The sequence below is a fragment of the Pituophis catenifer genome, unplaced genomic scaffold (assembly GCF_029215685.1).
Source record: "Pituophis catenifer annectens isolate HBS135680 unplaced genomic scaffold, rPitCat1.0.hap2 SCAF_8, whole genome shotgun sequence".
NCBI classification, from domain to species: domain Eukaryota; kingdom Metazoa; phylum Chordata; class Lepidosauria; order Squamata; family Colubridae; genus Pituophis; species Pituophis catenifer.
The window spans coordinates 52,373,107-52,397,984 of NW_027256888.1; the positions used below are offsets into that span (position 1 = coordinate 52,373,107).

The 24,878-nt window shown below is 33.7% G+C and overlaps 1 protein-coding gene across 1 annotated transcript; it reads right to left on the reverse strand.

Annotated features, from left to right (window-relative positions):
* Window positions 1-325: 325 nt before the first annotated feature.
* Window positions 326-24,878, reverse strand: CLGN (calmegin). Its single transcript, XM_070948480.1, has 14 exons — window positions 24,732-24,878; window positions 23,955-24,028; window positions 20,374-20,432; window positions 17,489-17,630; window positions 16,896-16,977; window positions 14,802-14,994; window positions 10,702-10,891; window positions 10,098-10,211; window positions 8,834-8,990; window positions 6,740-6,955; window positions 5,133-5,252; window positions 4,810-4,933; window positions 3,770-3,861; window positions 326-406 (listed from the first exon to the last, which is right to left on the reverse strand). Exons 1-14 carry the CDS (start codon window positions 24,876-24,878, stop codon window positions 326-328), a joined length of 1,791 nt encoding a protein of 596 aa, XP_070804581.1.

A 24,878-nucleotide genomic window follows, 5' to 3' on the forward strand; every position in this document is an offset into this window, starting at 1 on the left:
TTTAAAGGATAATTTGAAGCCAAACTTATTTCCATACAATATTTATTACTTAAATAACTTCAAAGAATATTTATAGTAAATCAGGCCTATAACCATTTTTAAAAAAATCTTCTATGAAGTAAAGAACCAGATAACAAGTAGGAATGTTTCCTCAAAAAGAAAATGAAAAATCTGACAAGATAAAGAGGGTCTGGAAAATAGGACTTAAAATCAAAACTGAGTTCAGTCTTTGTTTAAGAGTTAATAATCTCCATGCCTGTGCCAGTGTTAAAACAGTATGACTGGATTCTGTAACTAGAAACAAATAATACTAGATGGAAGTGGGTTAGTCTTTTCGAACTCTTCGTTTACGTACTGATTTTGCAGGTCCATCAATAGACCCAGTGCTTTCATCTGCTTCTCTCATCTGGTGGGGAAGGAAAATATGCACGAGAGTTGTCAAAATAAGTCATGGTTCACTATTATCCATCTTGGTTGCAACTAAATATTAAGTTTACTTTTGAAAATATTTTTTTCATATTAATGTTTTTATTTCTTAGAGCATTAAGAAAATCAATAATTACTTTGCATTTACAAATATGGCTTATCATTCTTTTTAAGCATTATAACTTGTATTATGAATCCAACATATTTAAGTAATAACTCTTTCCATATTAACTTAAAAGTATCTGCTTTCTAGTGTATTTAGATCCTAATATATAGTCTAGATTCACTAGTATCTCAGGAAACAATTATGTCAGTGAAAAAGTTATGGAATGGAATATCAAATAAAAAAAGATTTGACCTTTTTTCGCATACAAAATTGACTTTATGGGAAACCCAACTTTAAAAATTTGGGGAAAGATGGTGATATGAAAAATTGGATGGAAACAGGTATTGGTATATGGCCCAATTTATAGATAATGAATTTTTAACACACGCTATATTACAAGAAATATATGATATATCAGCTGTAACCCAATGGCAATATTTATATATTTATAGTTCTTTACACTTACAACATTTGTTAACAACATTGTTAGCATTTTCATCTGAGATACTAGAATGAGTGGTTAAATCCTTCAGCATATCTATCTGTTCTGACCTAGGCTTCCCCAGCAGCATGAAGCTAAATCCTTGTTCCGATAAACCTCTTTTGTTTAATTTACAGTTAATTCCTCTCCAGCAAAGTCTTTCAAGATAGCTCACAATTACCGACCTTTATCAGGCTTGGAGAGTGGCAAGGCCGATATCTTTCAGAAGCCGCAATACTTGGCAAGAATGCAGAAATGACCTAATTGTTTCCTGCAAACTCCACTCCCCTTTCGCTCCTCTTTTATTCCCTCTGGGAAGGGCCATTCATCGTCCACCTGTGGTCTAACTCTCAAGTCGCCCCTTGTTCTTTAGCTGTCCCCTTCATCTAACAACTCTGCGCATGTGCACACTGGTAATAGGCTCCAGTTGTTCATCTGCCTCACTGATGTCTGACTCTGAAGGCAGCTGATAACTGGCATACAGCCCTGGCCCCCTCTCTGCTTCCGACGCAGAGCCCTCATCAGAGCCTTCCACAGACTCCGGGCGACAATACTATCTATCATCTATCTATCTATCTATCTATCTATCTATCTATCTATCTATCTATCAAATTGCTATGTATATGCTAAGAAATGAGTGGAATAAAGAATTAGATTTATGCAATTATATATTGCATAAATAATGGGAGAATGTCTTAACTTCTACAGCAGCAGTGCCAACAATGTCTAATTATGACTTATACAACAAAAATATTTAGAGTTTATTGGACTCCATTACTTTTGAACACACAAAGATTGTCTAAGACAGCATAAGATAATAAAATGCTTCTTTACTGTATATGTTTTTACAATGTCCTATACTTAGAAAGTTTTGGAATCCATATCATCCTTTGTATGCATATTTTCCCCCTCCAAGCTGTATAAACTTAAATGCTTAGTGGATATAAGCAGATCAGGTGATGTGTATTTGTGTAATATGGGAGGTTGTGGCCTAAGGAAATCAACACCCTATATCAAGGTGTGCATAATTATTAGGCAGCATCTTTTCATCAGGCAAAATGGGCTAAAAAAGAGATTTAACTGACTCTGAAAAGTAAAAAATTGTAAAAAGTCTTTCAGAAGGATGCAGCACTCTTGAAATTGCTAAGATATTTGGGCATGATCTCAGAACCATCAAATATTTTGTTGCAAATAGTCAACAGGGTCGCAAGAAACATGTTGAGAAAAAAAGATCCATCTTAACTGCCAAAGATTTGAAAAGAATCAAACATGAAACTATGAGGAACCCATTATCCTCCAGTGCTTTCATATTTCAGAACTGCAACCTACCTGGAGTGCCCAGAAGTAAAAGGTGTTCGGTGCTCAGAAACATGTCCAAGGTAAGGAAGGCTGAAATCCAACCACCACTGAACAAAACACTTATGTTGAAACGACAAGACTAGGCCAAGAAATATCTGAAGACAGATTTTTTCAAAGGTTTTATGGACTGATGAGACTGACTTTTGATCGACCAGATGGATAGGCCCATGGCCGGATCAGTAACGGGCACAGAGCTCCCCTTCAACTCAGACACAAGTAAGATGGAGGTGGGGTACTGATACAGGCTGATGGTATTAAAGATGAGTTAGTTGGACCTTTTTGGATTGAAGATGGACTGAAAATCAACTCCCAAACCTACTGGCAGTTTTTAGAAGACACTTTCTTCAAGCAGTGGTACAGGAAAAAGTCTGCATCTTTCAAGAAGACCATGATTTTTATGCCGGACCATGCTCCATTGCATGCATTGAAGTACTAGCCAGTAAAGGGCTTAACGATGAAAGAATAATGATATGCCTGCTTTCCTCACCTGACCTAAACCCTATTGAGAATTTGTGGGCCCTCCTTAAATGGGAGATTTATGGTGAAGGAAAACAGTACACCTCTCTGAACAGTGTCTGGGAAGCTGGCTGCTGCTGCACAAAAAGTTGATCGTCAACAGATCAAGAAATGACAGACTCCTTGAATGGAAGGCTTATGACTGTTATTGAAAAGAAGGGTGGCTACGTTGGTGTTTATTTTAACTGTCAGAAATGTTTATTTGTAAATGTTGAGTTGTTTGTTTATTATTCTCATTTTAGCAGATGAAAATAAATGAGATGGGAAAATTTTCATTTTTCATTTAGTTGCATAATAATTCTTTACACTAATAGTTGCCCAATAATTGTGCACACATAGATATTCTACTAAGAAAGCCGTCATCTCACTTTTACTTTCTTAAATATTCAGGTTTGAGGTTTATTAACATTTTGGATTGACCTGAGAGCACTGTAGTTCTTCAATAATATTAATCCTCCAAAATACAGCTTGCTTAATAATTGTGCACATAGTATAAACATGACTGTATGTCAAAAGGTAAAATTTGGTACTGGGAATTTGATAACTGGATTTTGGCAACTATATAACTAGCACTTAGATTTTGACAACATACATGGATTCTCTGTGTCCTTACTATGGATGAAAAACCGATGCTGCAATATATAAAAAATAAATGTATGGTTCCATTCACTCAACATATTGAAGAACTGACTGTGCTTATTTCTTATGAGCAGATTGCCTAGAGACCTAAATTTTGTATGGACAACTATAATGAAATATGGAAGTCGGGGGTGCTTTTCTAGATCTAGCATATTTCTGCCTTCATTTTATTCTATTTATACCTTAAAGAGAATTTGCAGAACTAAAACTTTTTACATTTCTGTAGTTCTAGAAAGTCTCACCTCATCCTCTTCTGAGTGAGATTTATTGTCCTCCTCCTCTTGACTTCTTTCAGCAGTGTCATTTTCTTCTTCATAATCATCATCTTCACCACCTTGATAGGACACATAAATTGTCTGATAAATAACTCCAGAATAAGTTCTCAGACCAGTTTGGTACAGTGGTTAAAGCACTAGGCTAGAAACAAAGAAACTGAGTTCTAGTTCCATTTTAGACACAAAACCATCTAACCACCTTAGGTCAGTCATTTTTTACAAGCCCTAGAAAGGAGGCAATGGCAAACTACTTCCAAAATCTTGCCAAGAAAACTGCAAGGACTTGTACAGGCAGTTTCCACAGTCAACTCTGAGTCGAGGGCACACACACAAAAAAAGATGAATCTTTAATGTATATAGTAATAAAGTCTGTCAACTAGCAAATCACATAATTATTCGATCTCACATATTAATCAAATTTTGTAAATAGTCTTCTCTCAATCAACTTTTTTGTCATTTCGCATTTGGGTTATAATGAAACCTGAAAGTAATCTGAAGCTATTATAGGATGAATAGGGCAAATTGAGTGCATTTCCACCCCTCCTTTTATAATGCTGATGACATTATAATGGCTGTGGATAGGTCTTTCCCTCTTGTTATGCTTCATCCTGCCAAGGAACACTTAAAGAGATTTGTTTTACTTTTTTCTCCTTGTTTTATACTTCTACCAAGAAAAAACATACTTTGGTCCAAATTCAGAATAGCTCCACATTATTTCATATACAGGGCAGAACAGCTATTCCAGACTGAATGCATGGAGTAGTTCATATACAGAACAAGTGAAAAATCACCACATTTGAAATGAAGTAGTGTCTTCCAGCTATGTGGGGATTACGGATTTTATTGAGGAACTCTGGATGTGTATAAAAGGGTAATATAGACTATATGTAATAAGTACAGAATATTTAACAATGGTTTTCCAGCTTGGAATATGTTTCAAGTGGTCAGCAACTAATGTAAACTATGATTTATCACAGTTTCAAATAAATATTGTCAAAATCTCTTACCTCCATCAATATTTTCATTCGTTTTTTTAATTTCATCCTTTTCTGATATCTCTTGTTCTAGTTCTCCTTTTGTAATTGGCTTAACTAAATCAGTTTTTTTGTAGTCTATATCGTCATCCATTTTCTAAAACAGAAGGATTAATTATGTCTGGCATTCAGATTTAATATTTTCAAAACATTACAAAACAATTGAATGTCTCATGCTTGGCAATTTCCTTTCCTTCTTTCTCCCTCTTTCTACAATATATTTTCTGAACATATTTTGAGCTGAGGACAGATCAAGCAAATTATTGATTTTTATAATACATAATGATATAGCATACCTTGGATGGCCAGCAGAACAATATGCCCATTCCTATTGGTAGTGCCAGCGTTAAGATATAAATAATCCAAAGCCATGGGCGTTCTTCTGCAGCAGTCACAAACTGGCTAAATATACCAGGCTAAAAAAGCAAAGGGCGTGCACTTATTTTAGAGCTCAAGCTTTATGGAATTTTCTTCAAGACATTATGTTTTTCAAAAATGTTGATCAATTCATGAGCTATATCAATTATAAGCAAGAGTGTTAATATGAAAGAAACCTCTGAACATAAAGAAGCCACTATCTTAATTATGCTATATCTCAAATCAATAGCAAAAATTGATGACATATCTGGACAAAGAATATAGCTTCATGAAATGAGAACGATAGTGATTAAATAACTAATATTTAAAAATAAAGTTTTGTTCTAAAACAGATATTATCATAATCCAAGAATCAATAATATAATGTATTTTCTATACTAAGAATTCCTCTCTACTACATTTTTTTATATTCTTTAACTAAATGTTATCCATTCTTCTCATGCTAAAATCAAGCTACAAAATATGCTAAGGAAGGAAAGGTCTGCCTCTTATAAACAACTCTTATGAAATTTCTCCCAAAGTCATCCATTGGCATGAAGTCAGTTATATATTTAAAACTGATATACATATACATACATACATACATACATTCACAAGTGGCAGCTGTATCTAAAGAGCTTTTGCATAGTAATCTCTTGTGCACCAATTGCAACCATTCCTTGATTGAGAAGTCATGCTCACAATTACTCATGCTATAGTTCCCATTCAGTTTACAGTAGCACATTCAACATAGGCCAGGGGTATCAAACTCAATTTCATTGAGGGCCGCATCAAAGTGTTTGACCTTGGACAGCAGGGGTCGGCGTGGTATGGCCGGGGATGGGCATGGCCAGCTCGATGTCACTTGTGTCGGGGGCACCTGTGGTGGCCAAGTGCTAAGGCAGGACTTCCCTCAGACTCTCACTCCCTCATTATAATCTTCCTCCCTCCCTCCCTTTTCTTCTTTTTCTTTCCCTCTTCATTTTTTCTTCTTCCTTCCCCTCTTTCCTTCTTTTTCTTTCCTTGCTCTCTTTGCATCTTTCCTTATTTTTCTTTGTCTTTCCTCTTTCCCTTTCTCCTTTCCTGCCCCTTATTGCATGCTCAAGTGCAAAAAGGGAAACATTTCTCCTTTTGTTTTGTTTTTAGTTTATTTTGCTAGCCCTCTGCCAGCGAAAACAGAGCTCCAAAGTTGCCCAAGTCTCAGTAAATTTGTTTACTATGTTAAAGAAATTTAATGACATTTTAAGTGCCTTAATTGTGAAAACATAAACAGCATAAAAGAAAGGTTATATAATCAAACTCAATGTATTTCTAAATATTTCTCATCCATGGGCAATCAGAATGATTAATTAGGAAATTGTTATTAGTAAATGCATATAAAACATTGAGCAAAATCAACAGCGTAAATAACATAATAAACATCATATTAAAAATTAAATATCATTGGAATTTTGAAAAGTTATCCATTTCAGGGCTTTTTTTTTTTTTTTTTTTTTTTTTTTGCAGCAAGTTTTGTATTTGAGACAAAAATATAATAAATTCTTACTTCGTTGGCACTTGCAATCAATTTTTTAAAACCCCAGCCATCTGCTGCCCATCGATCAGCAACTTCTTTGTCTGAACAGATTATGAAATTATCAAAGTAAATATTTGATGTCATAGACCAAAGTTCTAAACCCATAGCATCAACAGTAGTCATCTGAAAAGGATGAGCGTCTTCAAAATAATCAGGATTAGGAATTTTCTGAGGACTCCAGATACCCTGAAAGAGAAAAATTATAGAATCCATATGAAAGAAGATAAACATTTAATAACCTAACATGACAGATAGAAGATTGGCAACTGTTCAAAATATGAAGCTTCCTATTATGTTAGAGCAAATATTATAGATACAGATACAACAAAATATTTTTACATAACCCGAACTCTGGTTCCCAGTCCCTAGTATTTTCTGCGTTGAAAAACAGAGCTTAGTGAATGAATTTAAATAATAAAATATTAACCTGTCTCCAAATTGTATTTGTGGCACAGTAAGAATAAATTATTTGCCTGTATATTTAGTCCTTTTTTCCTTTCTTTGTGGCATAAACCAGGGGTGTCAAACTCAGGTGCTTAAACTTGATAAAATTGAAAATAATGGTTTATTAGAATTTTTCTCATTTGATTTTTTTGCACAGCAGAAGAAAGAATAAAGGAAATGAGATACAATCAAAAAATAAGTTGAGGTTTGCTCATCCAAACAAGGCCACTGTCGATTAGTTTAATGATAAGAAGAAATTAATGATAAGAAGAAATATCTCACTGACATAGATAGCTGCTTCTTAAAGTTTTCTGATTTCTATATTTCATATGGAGTAATAGTGTAATTCATATATCATGGTTCAGGATCCTTTAAAGCAGTGGGTACCATTTCCCATTATGTTAGAAATGTCAAAAATTAAATTAAATAAACTAGATTTTATAATAACTGGAGATTTTAATTTGCCAATTCTCTAGAATATACAGTATGTTCTCTTGTGCTTTTAAATAAGTCTGTACTGATCAGATACTTACACAGATTCCATTAAACAGATACAACTGTATTTGTCTTTAGAAAAGCCATTAAGACCTGGCTTTTTTTCCCAGGCATTTGGATCTAGTGAGCGAAATCTCCTTTTGATTGTTTAATTATCACATTTGTCTATGACAGAGATTCTCAATAATGGTCATGAAGAAGCTTCTTGGATGAGAAATGAAATGTTTTCAAAAACAAGAAAGTCCAGTTGCCTTTTGGAAAAAGCACCTTTGAGATAATTATCATATTTGTTCACTATTTTGTATTTTATATATTGGGTTGTTTTTTAGTACTGTTTTAATACTGTTTATTGTTTGTTTTTGTTATACACCATCCTTAGCCTCATTGGGTTTTTGTTGGGAAGTGCTATAAATCCATTGAATACATATATAATAAAATATATATGAAAATTTTATTAGTAAATGCAAGCAATTAAAGATTAATAAATTAATCTTTAAATTAATTAAAGATCAAAAGTCACTAACCTTCAGAATTTTTCTGTTTTCAAAGGGTTAACACTTTTATCATCCACTTCTATTTTTTTATTACATATATCAACATATAACTCAATTTTCCCAGTGCTGTTCTATATATTTCTTATATAGTTGATATGAAGCATATACACAAAAAACAAAGATACATACAGAGTTGGGGAAAATTTTGTAAGAATAACAGTTCTTGGAAAAACCGCATGAGGGGCAGTAAGAATCTGAAGCAGTCCACTGATGACAAACTATGTTTAGTGAGATAAGAATGGTGATTATTGAAATGGAAGGGATTTATGACAGTTGTGAAAGCATAGAATAAATGACCTTAAAAGAGGACATGGCTGAATAGACACTGGTACAAGAATACAATCTTTTGCAAATATCATTATGTATAAAATTGACATCAATCCACAAACAGAATCTAATCTAATCAGTATGCCTGTGTTTGAACTCGGCCATTTTAACTTCTGGTTTTCCTACCATGCAATGATGACATGAGATTCGGCATTTTAGTAACGAAACAATTAAAGCAGTCCATTATAATCCCCAACAAAATATATAGTAATCAACACAATATATAACAATTTGTTGCTATTACCTGATAGTTAGGATTTTCTATCATTGGCGGCTTCCATTTTCCTTTATAGTTTGGATTGTTCATCATGGGGCGAACCCATACCCCACAACCAGGTGCAGCTTCACATTTTGGATTAGGAATCTGTGGAGCTTCCCACACCCCATCCATTTCTTCATCCCTGTAAAAAAGATAAATATATCCATTCAAAAAAAATTGTTTTTAAAAAGGATGGAACTATAGATAAGAAAACATGTCTTCTTCCCATTTGTTTAAATAGCTGAAGACAAAACTCAAAAGATAATAAAAAAGGTAAAGATAAAGGTTTCCCCTGTCTAGTCGTGTTCAACTCTAATTCAGGTGGTGCTCATCTCTGTTTGTTAGCCTAGGGAGCAAGCATTATCCAAATATATTTCTGTGGTCATGTGGTCAGCATGACTGTACGCCAAAGGGCATGGAACACTGTTACCTTCCCACCAAAGAAATGCCTATTTATCTACTTGCATTTGCATGCTTTTGAACTGCTAGATGGGCAGTTTAAACTATAATAATGACAGATAAAATATGTCAGTTTCCTCTGGTTGACATCTTGCAATCAGACACTTGCATCCTGCTAGCGTTTTAGTGTTTTCACTTATTCATTAGTGCAACATATTGAAAGAGAGAATGCAGATGTTTTTCTCATATCACTTAAAATTTTTACTTCAGTGAAATGTACAGTGCAATTATTAAATGTTTCAATTACATGTGATCGATGAATCAACAGATCAAATGCTACAGATATGTGTTTAAAATCCAATCCTTGATAGATTAGTTAAAATAATTTCTAATTAGCATATAGTCACATTATCAGTTTTAAAAAAGTTTGAAATCCCCATTTTTAATCCAAGCTTTTCTAGTTGATTTTAGAATCCTGTTTGAGATTTCAAGTGGAATTATGGATGACATTAAATTTTGGAGGAATATGCTAGCTTTTCTATAGTACTTCTTTCTTTAGGTAAGAACAATTCAAGTAAATAAATAAACTCTTAACATTCTCTAACGCACAATGCTGAGAACTATTGCTGTTTATTTGTTATATTAATTTTCACATCTTAAAAGATTCAATTTTCAGTTTCTGAACTTTTACATATTTAAATACAATATAAAGCAACAAAAGCCAGACAATAAAGCAAAAGATAAACACAATTTAAAATCTGACAATCATAAATAAAAGAGTATCTTCAATCTAATCTGTTACAGGAATCAAGAGTCTGGTAATAATTTCTAGAATGAGAGACACACTTACCAATCTTCTGGTTTTTCTGCATTTGGATCTGGAATGTATTCAGGTTCATTATCAAGCCATCCTTCAGGTTTAACAGCATCAGGATCTTCTATTTTTGGAGGCTCGTCTTCATTCCTTAAAATTACAAACCAATTTTATCACAAAACATATAAAGGAGCAAGATATACTACTATTATGAGTACATTTGTTCCTTCAGAAATATTTTTAGATGTTTTTCTATATCTGCACAATATTATTTTATATTTTCCAAATCCTTTTATTATAGAAGTGAATCAAAAGAATAATGCTACACCAATATTACAACTGCAAATCTTTGCATGTGGATGAACACTTCAAAACACCAGTTTTATTGAAGACTGCTAATCTAGGCTTTCTTTATTTTGCTAAAAAGCACTAAATGGAAGCCTTGGTTGACCAATGATAATAACTAGAAAATAGTGTTTGTGAGCATAACTGCAGATGACTATGGCATTTAGAATATTGTGGTAGGTAGGTAGGTAGGCAGGCAGGCAGGCAGGCAGGCAAAAAATCCACTTATATGTAAATGAGAGACAGTAGAAAAGCATCAAAAGGAGGGGAGGGAAGAGTTATATATTCTCTTTACCAATCATCTGGCTTTACAGCATCAGGATCAGGTATTTTAGCTCTCTCATCCCAGTCTTCAGGCTTCTTATCATTAGGATCTTCTATCTCTTTTGGTGGATTTACAGGTGGAATCACGTCTTCTAAGAGATTTCCCTTGCTGACAATTGCTTGGTCAATTAATACTTCAAAAGTGTTATCAGGTTTCAGCACTAAAATATAACAAGTTTTATTGAGCATGTAGCCTGAATATTTATTTAGAAAGATTTATTGTAATAGGAATATATTTCCAAATGAATTTGCTTAAAACAAATTTAATCTGAAATCTCTGCTTTAGGTATATGTGATTATATATATATATATATATATATATATATATATATTATAATTTGTCAAACAAAAACAAAAATAATATAAAAATACAATGACAGGGACAATAGGCACATTAGTGTGCTTATGCACGTCCCCCTACGGACCTCTTAAGTATGAAGTGAGGTTCACGGAAATCAATTTGTGACTAAAACTGAAAATTTGTAGCTGAGACAACTGAATCAGATAGAGCATTCCAGACTTCGACAATTCTATTACAAAAATCATATTTTTACAGTCAAGTTTAGAATGATTTGCATTGAGTTTAAAGTGGTTGTTTGCATGCGTATTATTGCGATTAAAACAGAAAAAATAATGTACAGGTAAACATTACTACGTACAATTTTGTATGCAATACCTAAGTCTGACTGTAAGAGACGCAGTTCCAAGTTATTCAAACCAAGAATTTCGAGCCTAGTAGCATAGGGAATTTTATTATGTACAGAAGAATGCAAAACTTTTCTTGTAAAATACTTCTGAACCTGTTCAATTGTACTAATGTCAGATATATGGTAGGCATTCCAAACAGTTGAACAGTACTCTAAGATTGGGCCTATAAGCTCTAGTTAGCAATACAATGTTTCCAGAAAAGAAGCTTCATAAAATTAAGTTTATAACTCTTAGTGCTTTTTAGCAACGCTGTGACAGTGAACTTTGGAGCATAGATCATCAGAGATAAGTACCCCAGGTCCTTAACTAAGTGAGGGTCATCTGCTAGATCAATACCACCTAGCTTATACTTTACATTCTGATTACGTTTACCAATATGTAAGACAAAGCATTTATTAATCAAAATTTGAAGTTGTCATATGAATGACATTCAGATACATAGTCAAGATCACTCTGCAAAACAACAGAATTATCTGTAGTATTAAATAATTTTACGTCATTGGCAAAAAGGACACAATTGCTTTTAAGTTGATCACATAAATTGTTGATATAGAGCAAGAAAAGTGTGGGATCTAAAACGCTGCCTTGCGGAACACCACTGTTAACTATGCAGGATTAGACAGCAAGTTCCCTATTTTGACTTTCTGCAGTCTATTAGACAAGAAAGCAGAAATTCACTTGTGCAAAGGTCCAGAAATGCCATAAGAATTTAATTTCAACAGCAGTTTATCATGTACTACTGTATCAAAAACCTTACAAAAATCTATGTAAATTGCATCTACAGCTTTACCTTGATCAAGACATGTAGTCCAGATATTTTTACAGTGCAAAAGTTGTAAATTACAGGATGGGTTTTTCCTAAAGCCAAAATAGCAAGCTATTTGTCTCTAAGTGGTGAACAATTGATAGGTTTATGATTGATATCATAACTTTGCATGTAACACAATACAAAGAAATTGATCTATAATTTTCAACTGAACTAGGGTCACTCTTTTTAAAGATTGGTATAACTATATCTGATGACCATAGATCAGGCAGAGAACTAGTTTGAAATGATACTTCAAAAATTGTACACAAAGGTTCAGCTAAGACAGTAGCAAGCTTTTTCAAGAAAAAAGCACATGATCCATCTGGATTGGATATTTGTATTAAATAATAATTTTTCGTTTCAAAACTGCCATCTTTGTTCTTTTAAAATATATTGCTTCAAGTTTTATTATGCTTCAAAAGCACAACACTAAACCCCATGGAGTACATTTTTATCCCTATTTATTCAGAAGTTATAACATGTTATGTCAATGCACCTTACTCTATATGAAGAATTCTCAGGATTCAATTTTATTTTAAAAAGCAAACAAATTCATATACTAAATAGATACAATCCTCAAAACTTCTCACTTTCTATTAAATTGTCATCTTATATAATAAAATGCAAAGACGCATATGTGATCCATTATCTGAAAATAAAATGATTTATGGTTAATATCAGAATGTACCTTAGGATAAGCTTCAATCCACTTTAAAGTAATCTTAATTATCCTATGCAGCAACATCATTTAATTTGAGGGGAACAATAAAACAGGATTAATGCTGGCAAGTAAACTATTATTTTCCTAAAGATTTTTACCAACTGGAAACATAATTGAGAATTATGGGAGTTGTAATCCAACAAATCTGTAGGGCATCAGATTGAATAAACCAATGCTTTAAATTTTAACCCATATAAAAGCCCTAATCTACAAAACAAATTTAAGTAGAATTGTAGGCTTCTGGCACTCTGAATTGTAACATCCTTTTATTTGCAAAATTTCATTACCTATGAGTTCTGTCAAGAGAACATGAGCCCCACTGCTTTCATTAGTAACTGTAAGAAATCTTCAAGTATAAGAATTCCTCTATTTTTCATTATAAAACTGAGGTAAGGAAGTATCTAAAGTTCCCAGTAGTCAGTTGCTTTCCTTTATACATGTCTGCTTCTATATAGCATTACCGTATTTTCCGGCGTATAAGACAACTGGGAGTATAAGATGACTCCTGACTTTTCCTGTTAAAATATAGGGTTTGGGCTATACTCGCCGTATAAGACTACCCCTCTTCCAACGCACACCAAATAAAAATTAAAAAACATCAACTGGCTCACCCACAATGTAAAAGCAGCTGTGCTAGAGCCAAAATGGCCCCTGCAACAAGCAGGAACTTCACACAGCCACAAAAAGCCCAAAAAAACAACTTTCACACTTTACACACACAACACAACACAACTGGCTCACCCACAATGTAAAAGCAGCTTTGCTAGACCCAAAATGGCCCCTGCAACAAGCAGGAACCTCACACAGCCACAAAAAGCCCAAAAAAACAACTTTCACACTTTACACACACAAAATTCCACATACAGCTTTGTGAGATTTTGTGTGTTTGTGTAGCTAGAGTGAAACACTACAGAAACACATTAAATCTCAGAAAGCTGCACAAATATTATTTTATTTTATTTTATTTTTATATGAAAACTAAATTTAAAACTTCCTAAACTTTAAATGGCTAGGTCTAAAAAAGAACAACTAAAAAAACCCCCAATTAACTATTTTTTTTAAAGCTCCCAAAGGGGAAAAAACTTACCCAATAGAACAGGGGTCTCCAACCTTGGCAACTTTAAGATTTGTAGACTTCAACTCCCAGAATTCCTCAACCAGCTTTGTTTTGCTGGCTGAGGAATTCTGGGAGTTGAAGTCCACAACTCCCTGCCTGCTTAATTGCAGGCAGGGAGTGGCTTGCTGATGGAATGGATTCAGGCAAGCGAAGCAAGGCAAGTGTTGCAACTAGCAGCTAAGGTAAGCAAGCTGGAGGGGGAAAACTTTTTTCCTTTTACATGGGTCTGGCGATCCAACTCAGGCAACATTAGCAGGCAACTCAGCTGGGATCGTCAGAGCTTGGATCGCCAGAGCCATTTAAGGCTCGTCAGAGCCTTTCGGGCTGGTGTGCCTGGTTACAGGAGAACAACACCCGGCGTATAAGATGACCCCTGACTTTTGAGAAGATTTTCATGTGTTAAAAAGTTGTCTTATACGCCGGAAAATACGGTAAGTGTAAAAAAGGCAAATGACACTGTTGAAACAAAGAATTCTATTTCCTTTAGGTTTTCTCTGAAGTCTTTGTCCTATTCTTCAAACATTTCCCGGACAGCAATATCTAACTGTTAACACAGAAACTGAGTTTCCCAAAATGACCAAAAGAAAATTAATATTTCTTTAAAATGCAGAACATATTCATGTGTTTTAAATATATGCTTGTAAGTGTAAGTTATAAATATAAGTTAGTATTTCCACCCTAGTTTATTTTTCTAAATTTAAAAATGCAAAAAAATACCAAGTGTATATAGATGGGTCTTCCTGTCAGTATAAATTTTTTTCAGATCTACATCAGGTCGCTTGGCATGCTTTTCCTCATAATCCCCAGTCTTAGGATGTTTATGTCTGAAGATAAAATGTAGTTTATAATCTTCTCCACATTTATCTGGCCCAAACATAATTGTGTATGATGTTTTATCATAGAAATATTCCTGTAGGATAAAAATGAACAGAATATTTTGTTTGTAAGAAAAATACTCCGCAACAAAAAAGATTGGCACTAATTAGAGCTTGATATCTCCTTATTTTAAATGATATTTAAAAGAATGTTTTTAGAAATTAGTAGCATTTCTTTAGTTGTGACTCATAACAACAAAATGGAAAAAACAATACATAATTGATAATTAATGTTCAGAATGAGACCTAAAAAGATAATTATTTGATCTTCTGTGTTTGCAGTTGCATAGGAATTTCCTGCTGCTAACCATCCTCTTCCAAAAATAGGACTCTTGCAAGAAAAAAAAGTGGCTGAAAAACAGCCAAATGTTAGCAGCGAGCAGAAAATAATAATTTGATTTGGTTCTAGAGATTTAAAACTAACCTTCCAATGAAGGCTTCCAAGGTTCATTGTGTAAGCATAATAATTCACTCAAAAATGAAAAAAACAAGACCAAGGTTCTAGTGGGAGAAGAAACTAGTAAAACTAAGACTGAGTCTGAAAATGGGCTGGGTCAGAGAACACAGGCTACAGAAAATTAGATTCCCCCAGTGCCTCCATTCAAAAGAGGAAGTCAGCCAACATCTTGGAATATTGGTGAATGCTTCATTCTAAGTTCCCTTTTTCCCAGTTCCATGACCCAGAGGAGAACAAATGGAAATCGTTTTGTGCTTCCTAATGCAGCAGTCCTCAACCTCTCCGGCTTTACAAATTGATGAGGGAGGAGAAGGGATGGTTTCATGCAAATGGCAGGAAAGCACATGTGCTTGCCCGCTGCATGTGCAAGTGGAGCTACGTGCATGTGTGTGCTCACCCGCCATTTTCACGGCCCAATTCTGAATGGGTTTCAGCCCAGGGATTGGAGACCTCTGTCCTAATGCACATATACATTCAGAGATGCAATACAAGTACAGTACATAAACATAGAGAAACAACGGGTCACATTAATACCCAGAAAAAGTACATGTCTCTCCCTTATGGCCACTTGTGATAAAGTACTGGAACGAATTTCAGAAGCCATGCTTAACATGCTTTCCTTTTCTTGTTATAATTATATGACATATCAACAACATGTGGCAGTTAATTTAAATATTAATAGATTAAAATGTGAGTTCCTGTATTTTAAAATCCTAACTCAAATTCTACAATAAATTAACACAAAAATAAGAAATTTCAGTTAATAACAGATTATTCAAATGTATCTTTGAAGGTCACTAATCTTCAACCAATGACAATATTTCATCTTAATTATCCTTGTAGAACTATTACAATATTGAAATTGGGATAGGCAAGAACTACGTAAACTTAACTTCTTGGGAAACAGGTGGGATATGTTAGATTACTATTTTTCATTTTATAGTGATGCCAGATGAACCTTTTATATTCTGAACCTTTTTATCTACAATTTCAAACCTGCTGATTGGTATCATTTTATCTTTTCAGATCGAATTTAGTTTAGTTTTCTGTATTTGTATTACAGTTTTATTTTTCCTTGCAAACTGTTGTTATCAGATTTTAGTAATAATTTGTGTCTGGAACTCTGCACTTTGATATGGCCCAAGGGCTAATCAATAAATTAAAGTAAAAAAAATAAATATTTGTATTACAGTTTTATTTTTTCTTACAAACTACTAAGAATATGACTGAAGGATGAGAAAAAAAATAGCCATAAGCAGCAAACTTTAATGAAATATATATATATCAGGCTAGTGTATGCTGATTTACTAAAAAAATAATAAAAATTGAAGTATGTAAGTTATCTATCATAGGAAGTGGTGCCTGTCTGTGTATGAACCTCAGTAATAAAAACTGATTATAACTACTGAAAGTTTGGAAGTTTTCCTTCCAAATACTGCAACATGACGGATCAAATAATCTCTTGCAGTTTCTACGTACCAGATCCAAATCGTCACTTTTGGATAGAAGTTTAACATATGCACCACCACAATCAATGCCATCCTGAAAGTTCACTTCATATCTGCATAACAGAAACAAATTAATACTCTTTTGCAGATAAATATTAATTAATTTTCTTTAGCTACCAGTTCCCAGTTACTTCAGGCACTGTGTCATGCAGTTTTTAGCGTCAGTTAGTATCTGTTTTTCTCCCTGTGACTGACCTAAAATTTTTTAAATTTGTTTTGAACATTTAAAGTAACATATTAATCTTGTACTCTTTTTATACCAAAAATAATTACAGTGCGTTTTGAAAACCAGATGCTAGAAGTGGAGGGGCATTAATATTATTATTATGGTTCATTGCACATTAGATGTTTAAACCAGATTTGGCAATTTTATCTACCTATGGAGTCCTTCTCAAGGACCTGAGATAGGCAGCTGTTGTTTGGTAGGCAGGAATTGTCACAGGATATATTATTATTACAATTGGTTGCACAATCAGTCAGATATTTAGACTGGATTTGGCATATTTATCCACCTATCGAGTGTTGTGGTTATTATCATTATTTCACATGTAAATATATACTTACTGAACTATTAGTGGTGTATTGTCAAAAAGAAATGGCTTTGTTAACATAGTTGATATTGCATGATGTTTTGCTACTGATTTTAGTACCAATCCTCTGTCACCAGGCACCATGTTTTCTTTTAATGGTTCTATTTCCCATCTTCCTAAGTGAGATAATACAGCAAGAGAAAAGCAAAAAAGTAAAATTTTACAAACACAACTATGAGAAGAAATGTGTCTGTCTATCATCTATCTATCATAAAAATAAAAAATAAACTCCAATGAATACCATGTGCCATCAATCCACCAACTAGACAAAGAGCACCTTTCTTCTCTGTAAAATGGAACAGATAAGTCATCAAAGCCTTCCAGAATCCAAAAAGGTATAAGGTTGACCAGAGATCTGCCCATGATTAGAGCCAAAATTCAATGTCTCTTATATTCAAATTGTTACATTTGTTCCTGTATGGAGAATTAGTGCAGAGAAAGTGCCTCAGAGGGAGACCACAGCTGCGATATAAGGATATCTGCAAGAGGGACCTAAAGGCCCTGGGAATGGACATTAACAACTGGGAAACCTTGACCTCCAATCGTTCAGCTTGGAGGCTAAAGACACAGCATGGCCTTCTCCAATTCGAAGAGACACTTGTTCAGCAGGCTGAGGCAAAAAGGCAGTCCCGGAACCAGTGAAATCTGGGGGCTGAGCAGGGGACAGAATGTATCTGCCCTCAGTGTGGAAGGGATTGCCACTCTCGAATTGGCCTTTTTAGTCACACTAGATGCTGTTTTAGGACCTCTTTCCAGAACACGATACTATAGTCTTTTGAGACTGAAGGATGCCAATGTGGACATTTGTTCCAAGACAAAAGCCAGATCTTGTGTATGATCTCCCACATGTGCCAGACAGTAAGTAAATTGAGTCAAATCTATTATTGTCATGGCAGCCATGAACTTAGGGCTATTTCAGACAAGGGGAGGAAAAATTAAGACTCCCAATACTACCACCTTAGCAATCAGACTGAGCAGCCTTGGCAGGAATGCCACAGTGCACTAGGAGTAACAGTATAAGAGCAGTCAACCCAGCTAGTTCTTCTAGTCCCAATTTACAAATAAGGAATTGCATTCAGTAATGCCTCTTGATCCCAACATAATCTCACATATGACAAAAGGAATCCCTCATCCCCTCAGAAAGTGCCCAATCTTAATTTGAAATCTGGATGGATACATTTATGACAAAGATCCTTTGTCCTCCTCCACCATCCAGGTTTTGAAAGTAGAGGCCAGATCAACCCTCTCATCCATAATCAAATCATGGATGAGTAACGTTTTCCTTCAGACAAGCCTGGCATTAAATAGCAGCAATTCTTGGATTCTAAATTACCTGGAACCTCGTTCCCCAGTATGAAAAGTGAGAACTGGAAGGGAGGAAATCATACAAAGATGTCAAACCCACTTACCCTAAATGAAGCCCAATCACTCTTTTCTGCCATATTTCTCTTAGCTCATGACAACCAAGTACTATTTTCAACTTCTGGAGAAGCAATGTTAGACTTAAGACAACTCTGTAGAGAGCAAAGCCAATGGCTGCAGTAGAAAGAGGAGTTGGTGAAAGGATTGGTTTCTCAGGATTTTTCTTTAGAGCAAGTATGGGCTGGAATTACCCACAAGTGCTCCATACAGAGGCTCCCCATGAGGAAACCGTAAGACGGCAGTCTTCAGTGGGTTTTAGTGCTCTGGGAGTCCGGGGAGGGGGGGAGATCTCAACTAAGTGACAGATCAGCATCTTTAGAAGAACACTGAGTTCATATACTTCCTCTCTTAACCACCTTAGGAAACTGCTTGTTAATGGCTTTATAGAAGTTAAGAAACTTGAGAAAAGGCAGGTTTCATTACATTCAGGTGGATTTCCTTCTATCTAAGAAAAAAGTTTTACGCACGTTTAAGGACTTTAAAAAGAAAAAAAAATGAATTAACAGCAAAAGAATAATTAGAATGTTGATTTTGGAAAGTTATAAACAGATTAATGGGATAGATGTATTAAAAGCTATTTCTTATGGGTTGTTCAACTTTTTAGAAAAATATATATGAAGATTTTGAAACTAACCGTAAGAAATCTTCCCATTAAAAAAAAAACCACATATAATAAGAGGGAACTTTGAAGGTTGACTAGAGGAAACCAGACACAGCTAAAGATTACAATTAAAAGAGAGGCAACCTATTAATATAATGCAGCAATATTTATTTGACTGTGGAAGAATTCAAGGATATTTGGGGAAAATGCACTAAGAAATGACTCTTGTTTGCTATTACAAAAATAGGTTTAAAAGAGGCTATAGAAGAGGTGCAGATTTTATTGGACAAAATAGAGACCGGGACTGATTTCAATATGGATTTGAAAATAGATTTTAAAATGCCACATTACAAGAATGATACGGAAAAAGATGTCACGCTGGATTTGCAAATGAAATTGGCCAATATCGTACTAATTAAAGGGAACATACATAGGAATAATAATAATAATAATAATAATAATAATAATAATAATAATAATAATAAACTAGAAGAGTAACTTGGATAGCTTTCTTATTTTGGAATTACAAAAGAGACATGCTAAACTACAGTGAAGGAATTTCTGAGTGGAGACAAAATGCATTGTCAGAAGGAACTGTTTTTGCTTTTAATCTTTAACTATCTTCTTGTGAGCCCATAAGTATACTATTATGATAAAATGATTGAGAAAAACCAGAAGTACTACAAGTACAACCTGCCATGGTGCAATTTGTATGGAATTTTAATTAACAATACAACAAAGAATATACATGAGAAGTACTAGACGTTGAAACAAAATATCCAAATAAACTTGCACAAAGCAAATAATTCATTAATAATAAGAAGTTTATTTCTTACCATCATACTTTGCAATATTTTCATCTGTATCCTCCTTTTTGGTCTGAGATAAAACCCACCTATTTAAAAAAACAGCAGCACAACCAGATCATACAAATTCCAGGAGGTTCAGACTGTCATTTGTAACTCATTTAAAGTTTGGTCTCACCTATATATGGGTAAATTTGAAATAACCTAATTCTGAGGTGCTAGAAAAGTTTATATCAATTCAGATTACAACACTGGGGGCAGGGGGAGTAAATGTTTCTCCTTAATACAAAAGATAACCCTAACAAGTGAAAACTATTAATGAGAATTAAACTGAAATTGTACTCTGATCACTCAATAACTAGTTTTCAGTAATGATTTAAATTATTCATTTCAATGCATAAAACAATAAAACTGCAATATGCATTCATGATAAAATAATAAAAATTAGAAATTATCCACAAGCAACCATTCCAACTAGCTACAGTAGAGGGAGATATAGGTCACGGGTTTCTCTTTCCTGGATTGGCAAAAGACCAGGTGCTTTTTAATTCCTTCTATTCTTGAACTAATTCTATTCAAACTGCAATTATAAAAAAAAAATAGAAATCTTAAGAACTAGTCAATGACTTATTTCGTTACATTTTTCCCCATTTCAATTTGTTCAGCATTGGGTATCTTATAATGTAAAACACCACACAACACAAACACCACATGACTGATCCCCAAATAATTACTAATTTTCAGATATAATAATAAATAATCAACATGAAATCATAGGATCATTCACAGAGATGCAGGTCCTGGCATAGCACTAGAATAAATACCATATTCTTCTAGATTTACAGCTGATTTTTAAAATGGAAACTTCTGGGCTCACTCAAAAAGCTCAATTTTACATTTCTTTGCCTGTTTTTCCTGAAATTAATGCTGTATTATTTATCAGTGTATATAAATTGTCTTATGGATTCTGAGAATAGTATAGCTCCTATAAATAGGACCTTTTCTTCCTTTAGAGGAAAGAAATACAAAAATATTTCTACAGCTTTCTGACATTTTTAAAACACAAGGACTTTCCTAATGTATTTTTCTAAATAGCAGTTTTTCATGACTGTTGATATAAATAGTAAAACTACATGTTTGAATTTGAGCAAGAATAGCTTTGAAGAAAGTTATGTTTATATAATTCCAAGTTTCATGTCATAACTCTATAAAAAGGTGTAGATTTAGAGAATGGTGTTATTATTATTCCATTATTGTTCAATTGTTAAATAATAGTTGAAGAAAAAATGTTGATTACAACTGAAAAGTAGGTAGTTCACAAGCAATCCATTTTAAAAAGCTTTTTAAATATCAGATATCTACAAAGTGAAAAAATAAATCTAATACAATTATTTCGGTATATATTGCTACTCTGCATAGTTTTATCATAGTTGATAAATGTTATAAATAAAAACAATGAGTTAATAAATGAACAGAAATATTTTAAATCAAATGTGATACAACAATCCTTAGGAGTTTATGCTCCTGATACTTATTTTATTCAATTGCTTCCAACTTTTCATAACCCAATTGTTGTAATTTTGTCAGGAATCAGGATCATTTGTCAGTAACTACTTGAGTTCTTGTAACCTTATGCTTGCATAACTAGTGGCACCATCAAGCTACAATCTCTTCTGTTAGCTTCTTTTTTGATTGCCTGTGATTTTTTTTCTAGAGAGTCCAATCCAGTGAGATTATTTTAAATTGCTTGGAATTATGTGTCCCAAATAGTTAAGCTTCAGCTTCATTATTAGGCTTCCAGTGAGCAGTGAACTAACACTGGATGATTTGCTTTTATTTGGGTCCAATGTATTGCTATTTTCTCCAGCTTCAAAATTCAAAGCCCTGGATTTTTCCTTGTTCGGCCTTTCTTGTGGTCCAGCTTTTCTAGCCATATATTCAGCTGGAAAAACCAAAATCCTGATGATACATACCTTTGTGTCTTTGCACTTTTAATATTTTATCTTGTCCTAACCCCTTTTCCTCATGGCTGCAATCACTATTCCTAGAAAGACAAAATCTGGCACTACTTTAATTTTTCCATTTATTTGTATTGGGCTGAGATTGTCCGTTCATGAAATATATTTTTAATATAAAACAGCAGATTGACTTTTTCACTTCTTCCACCTTTAAGAAGGCATTCCTTAAATTTACTTCAGTTTACTTATTGAAATTGTAACATAATCTTATTGTATTTGCAGGTTGTAGAGATTTCTCCTAGCAATTTTAATTCCAATTTCTTCTAATCCAGCATTAAATATTATACAAAGTTGGTGCCATGGGCATTTTCAGGAGATTGTTATGTTCATTATTCCGTTCATCCTAGTAGACCTTGGTTATTGATGCATTATTTTTCCAAATCTGAATCACATATTTGTTCTGTATTCTGTTTTAAATATTGTTTCCGATCAGTTTATAAATTCTTCAATAGGCAGATGAGTCAATCCAGTACAATATACTGCAATCTGAAGCCAAAGACTTTGTATAACCAATAAAGCAAAAATGTTTCTTTAGATATACTTGTAATTTCCATTATCACCAGATATTAGCGATATGATTTCTGATGCCTTTGCATCTTCTGAATCTAGCTTGTATTGAATTTGGTATTTGATAAACTGGTATTTTCTGGATATTTGCCCACTGCTGTGTTGTCATACATATTTCTGAAATACATGTAGTGCTTTAACTGTATTATCTTATAGGTTTCTAATCAGTTTGGTGTTAACTTCATCAATTCCTACAGCTTAGTGATTAGCAATATTTTCTAGGACCTATTTAACTTTACTTTCTAAAATGTCTAATACTAATTCAATGATCAAGCCTTCATATGTATCATTAATTTGGGAATTTTATATGAATCCATTGTTTTTGCATATATTCTCGACATCTCTTTATATATTTTTCTCCTTTCCCTTCCTTATGCCTATCTTTGCATGTAAGTTTTTCTTAATTTTTGAAATTTTTAAGAAATAAACCTCTTATTCTTCCCATTTTATTATTATCTTTGATTACTTTTTTTTACAAGTCTGAAGCAGGGGTGGGTTCTACTTACCTTTACTACCAGTTCGCAATGGGAGCGTGCGCATGCGCAGAAGGTTCTGTGCATGCACAGATCGTCAATTATGACATCCGGGCGGGTGGGCGGAGCCTCCTGCCACTTTTACTACCGGTTCTAAAGAACCGGACAGAACCAGTAGCAACCCACCACTGGTCTGAAGGCTGTCCTTGGGCAATGTTAAAAAATGACATTTTTGAATTTTAATTTAATTTTTATTTTTTAATATTTTTATATTAACACAGCTAATGACAATTTGTTGGAGATGAGGACACTGTAACAATGCCAAGGGGTAAAACTGGTGCCAAGACTTAATTGTGCTATAATCAAATAGACTGGAGAATAGGCTTAAGAAGCATCATAGTTTCATTTATCTTCATAATATTTTTATTTACTAAAAAAAACTCGCTTCAAAACATATGACCAAGCTGTAACTATTTCTAAGCAGCAAGCTGTAAATTATCCATCTAAACTGCAAATATTCATGACTTTTGGGTTTTTGTTGAGAAGGACTTACCCGGACAATATTGCATCATCAAAGGTTTCAGTAAAGTACACTTCTCCTATAGGCGCTGGTGTTTTGTATACAACCTACCAAAAATTTACAAAAATTGTAACAAGAAGTAGAATCAGTTCAGCACCTACAAGTGAATACATTAAAAGTGCTAAAAGAAAATTAAATATCTGTACATTATCAATCAAGAACTTCATTCCATGAGAGAAATTCATGTAAGGCATTCAGCAGCAATAGTTTTTACACAATTTGGTTTTTTATATATGTACAGTTGGTGCATTTACCACACAATTATAATCTAAGTTTTATATTTCTAATTTATTTATAAATGCTTAGTTTTAAAAAATAATGAATATGACTTCTCTAGATAAGACAATAAGATATACATCTGATTTAGACTCATAAATTGATTTATTGATTTATGCACAGCATGATTTTACTTCTCAGGACTCTGTGAGGATAAAACATTATTGGTAACAGGTCCGCTGCATTAAAAACAGGACAATATTATAGGCCTGTCACAAGAGAATATATATAAAAACAAAAGAATCAAGAAAATCCGCTACTATACGGCATAGTTTATGACATTCTATAGCACCAAAATGAATTTAAAAAGAAGTAATGTGTTGTGTCTGAATAAACGTCCAGGAATTTATAACATTCTTGGTATTTTATTATTTCTAAATAAACATGATCATAATGTTCATAATAAACAGAACAGTAAACTGTACAGTCAAGTAGCTGTAATTTTAAATTTTAATTTATACATGAAAATGTTACCTCCATGGAGGATCTGCCTGTCTCAGTGTTAGTGTCTTCTGAACTTTGGTCAAAATTTTCTACTTCAACTTCTGGATCTTCAGATTCTGCACTTACTGAACTTAATAGTAAGAGACTCAGACATAACAAATCCCACTGATGTTGCAT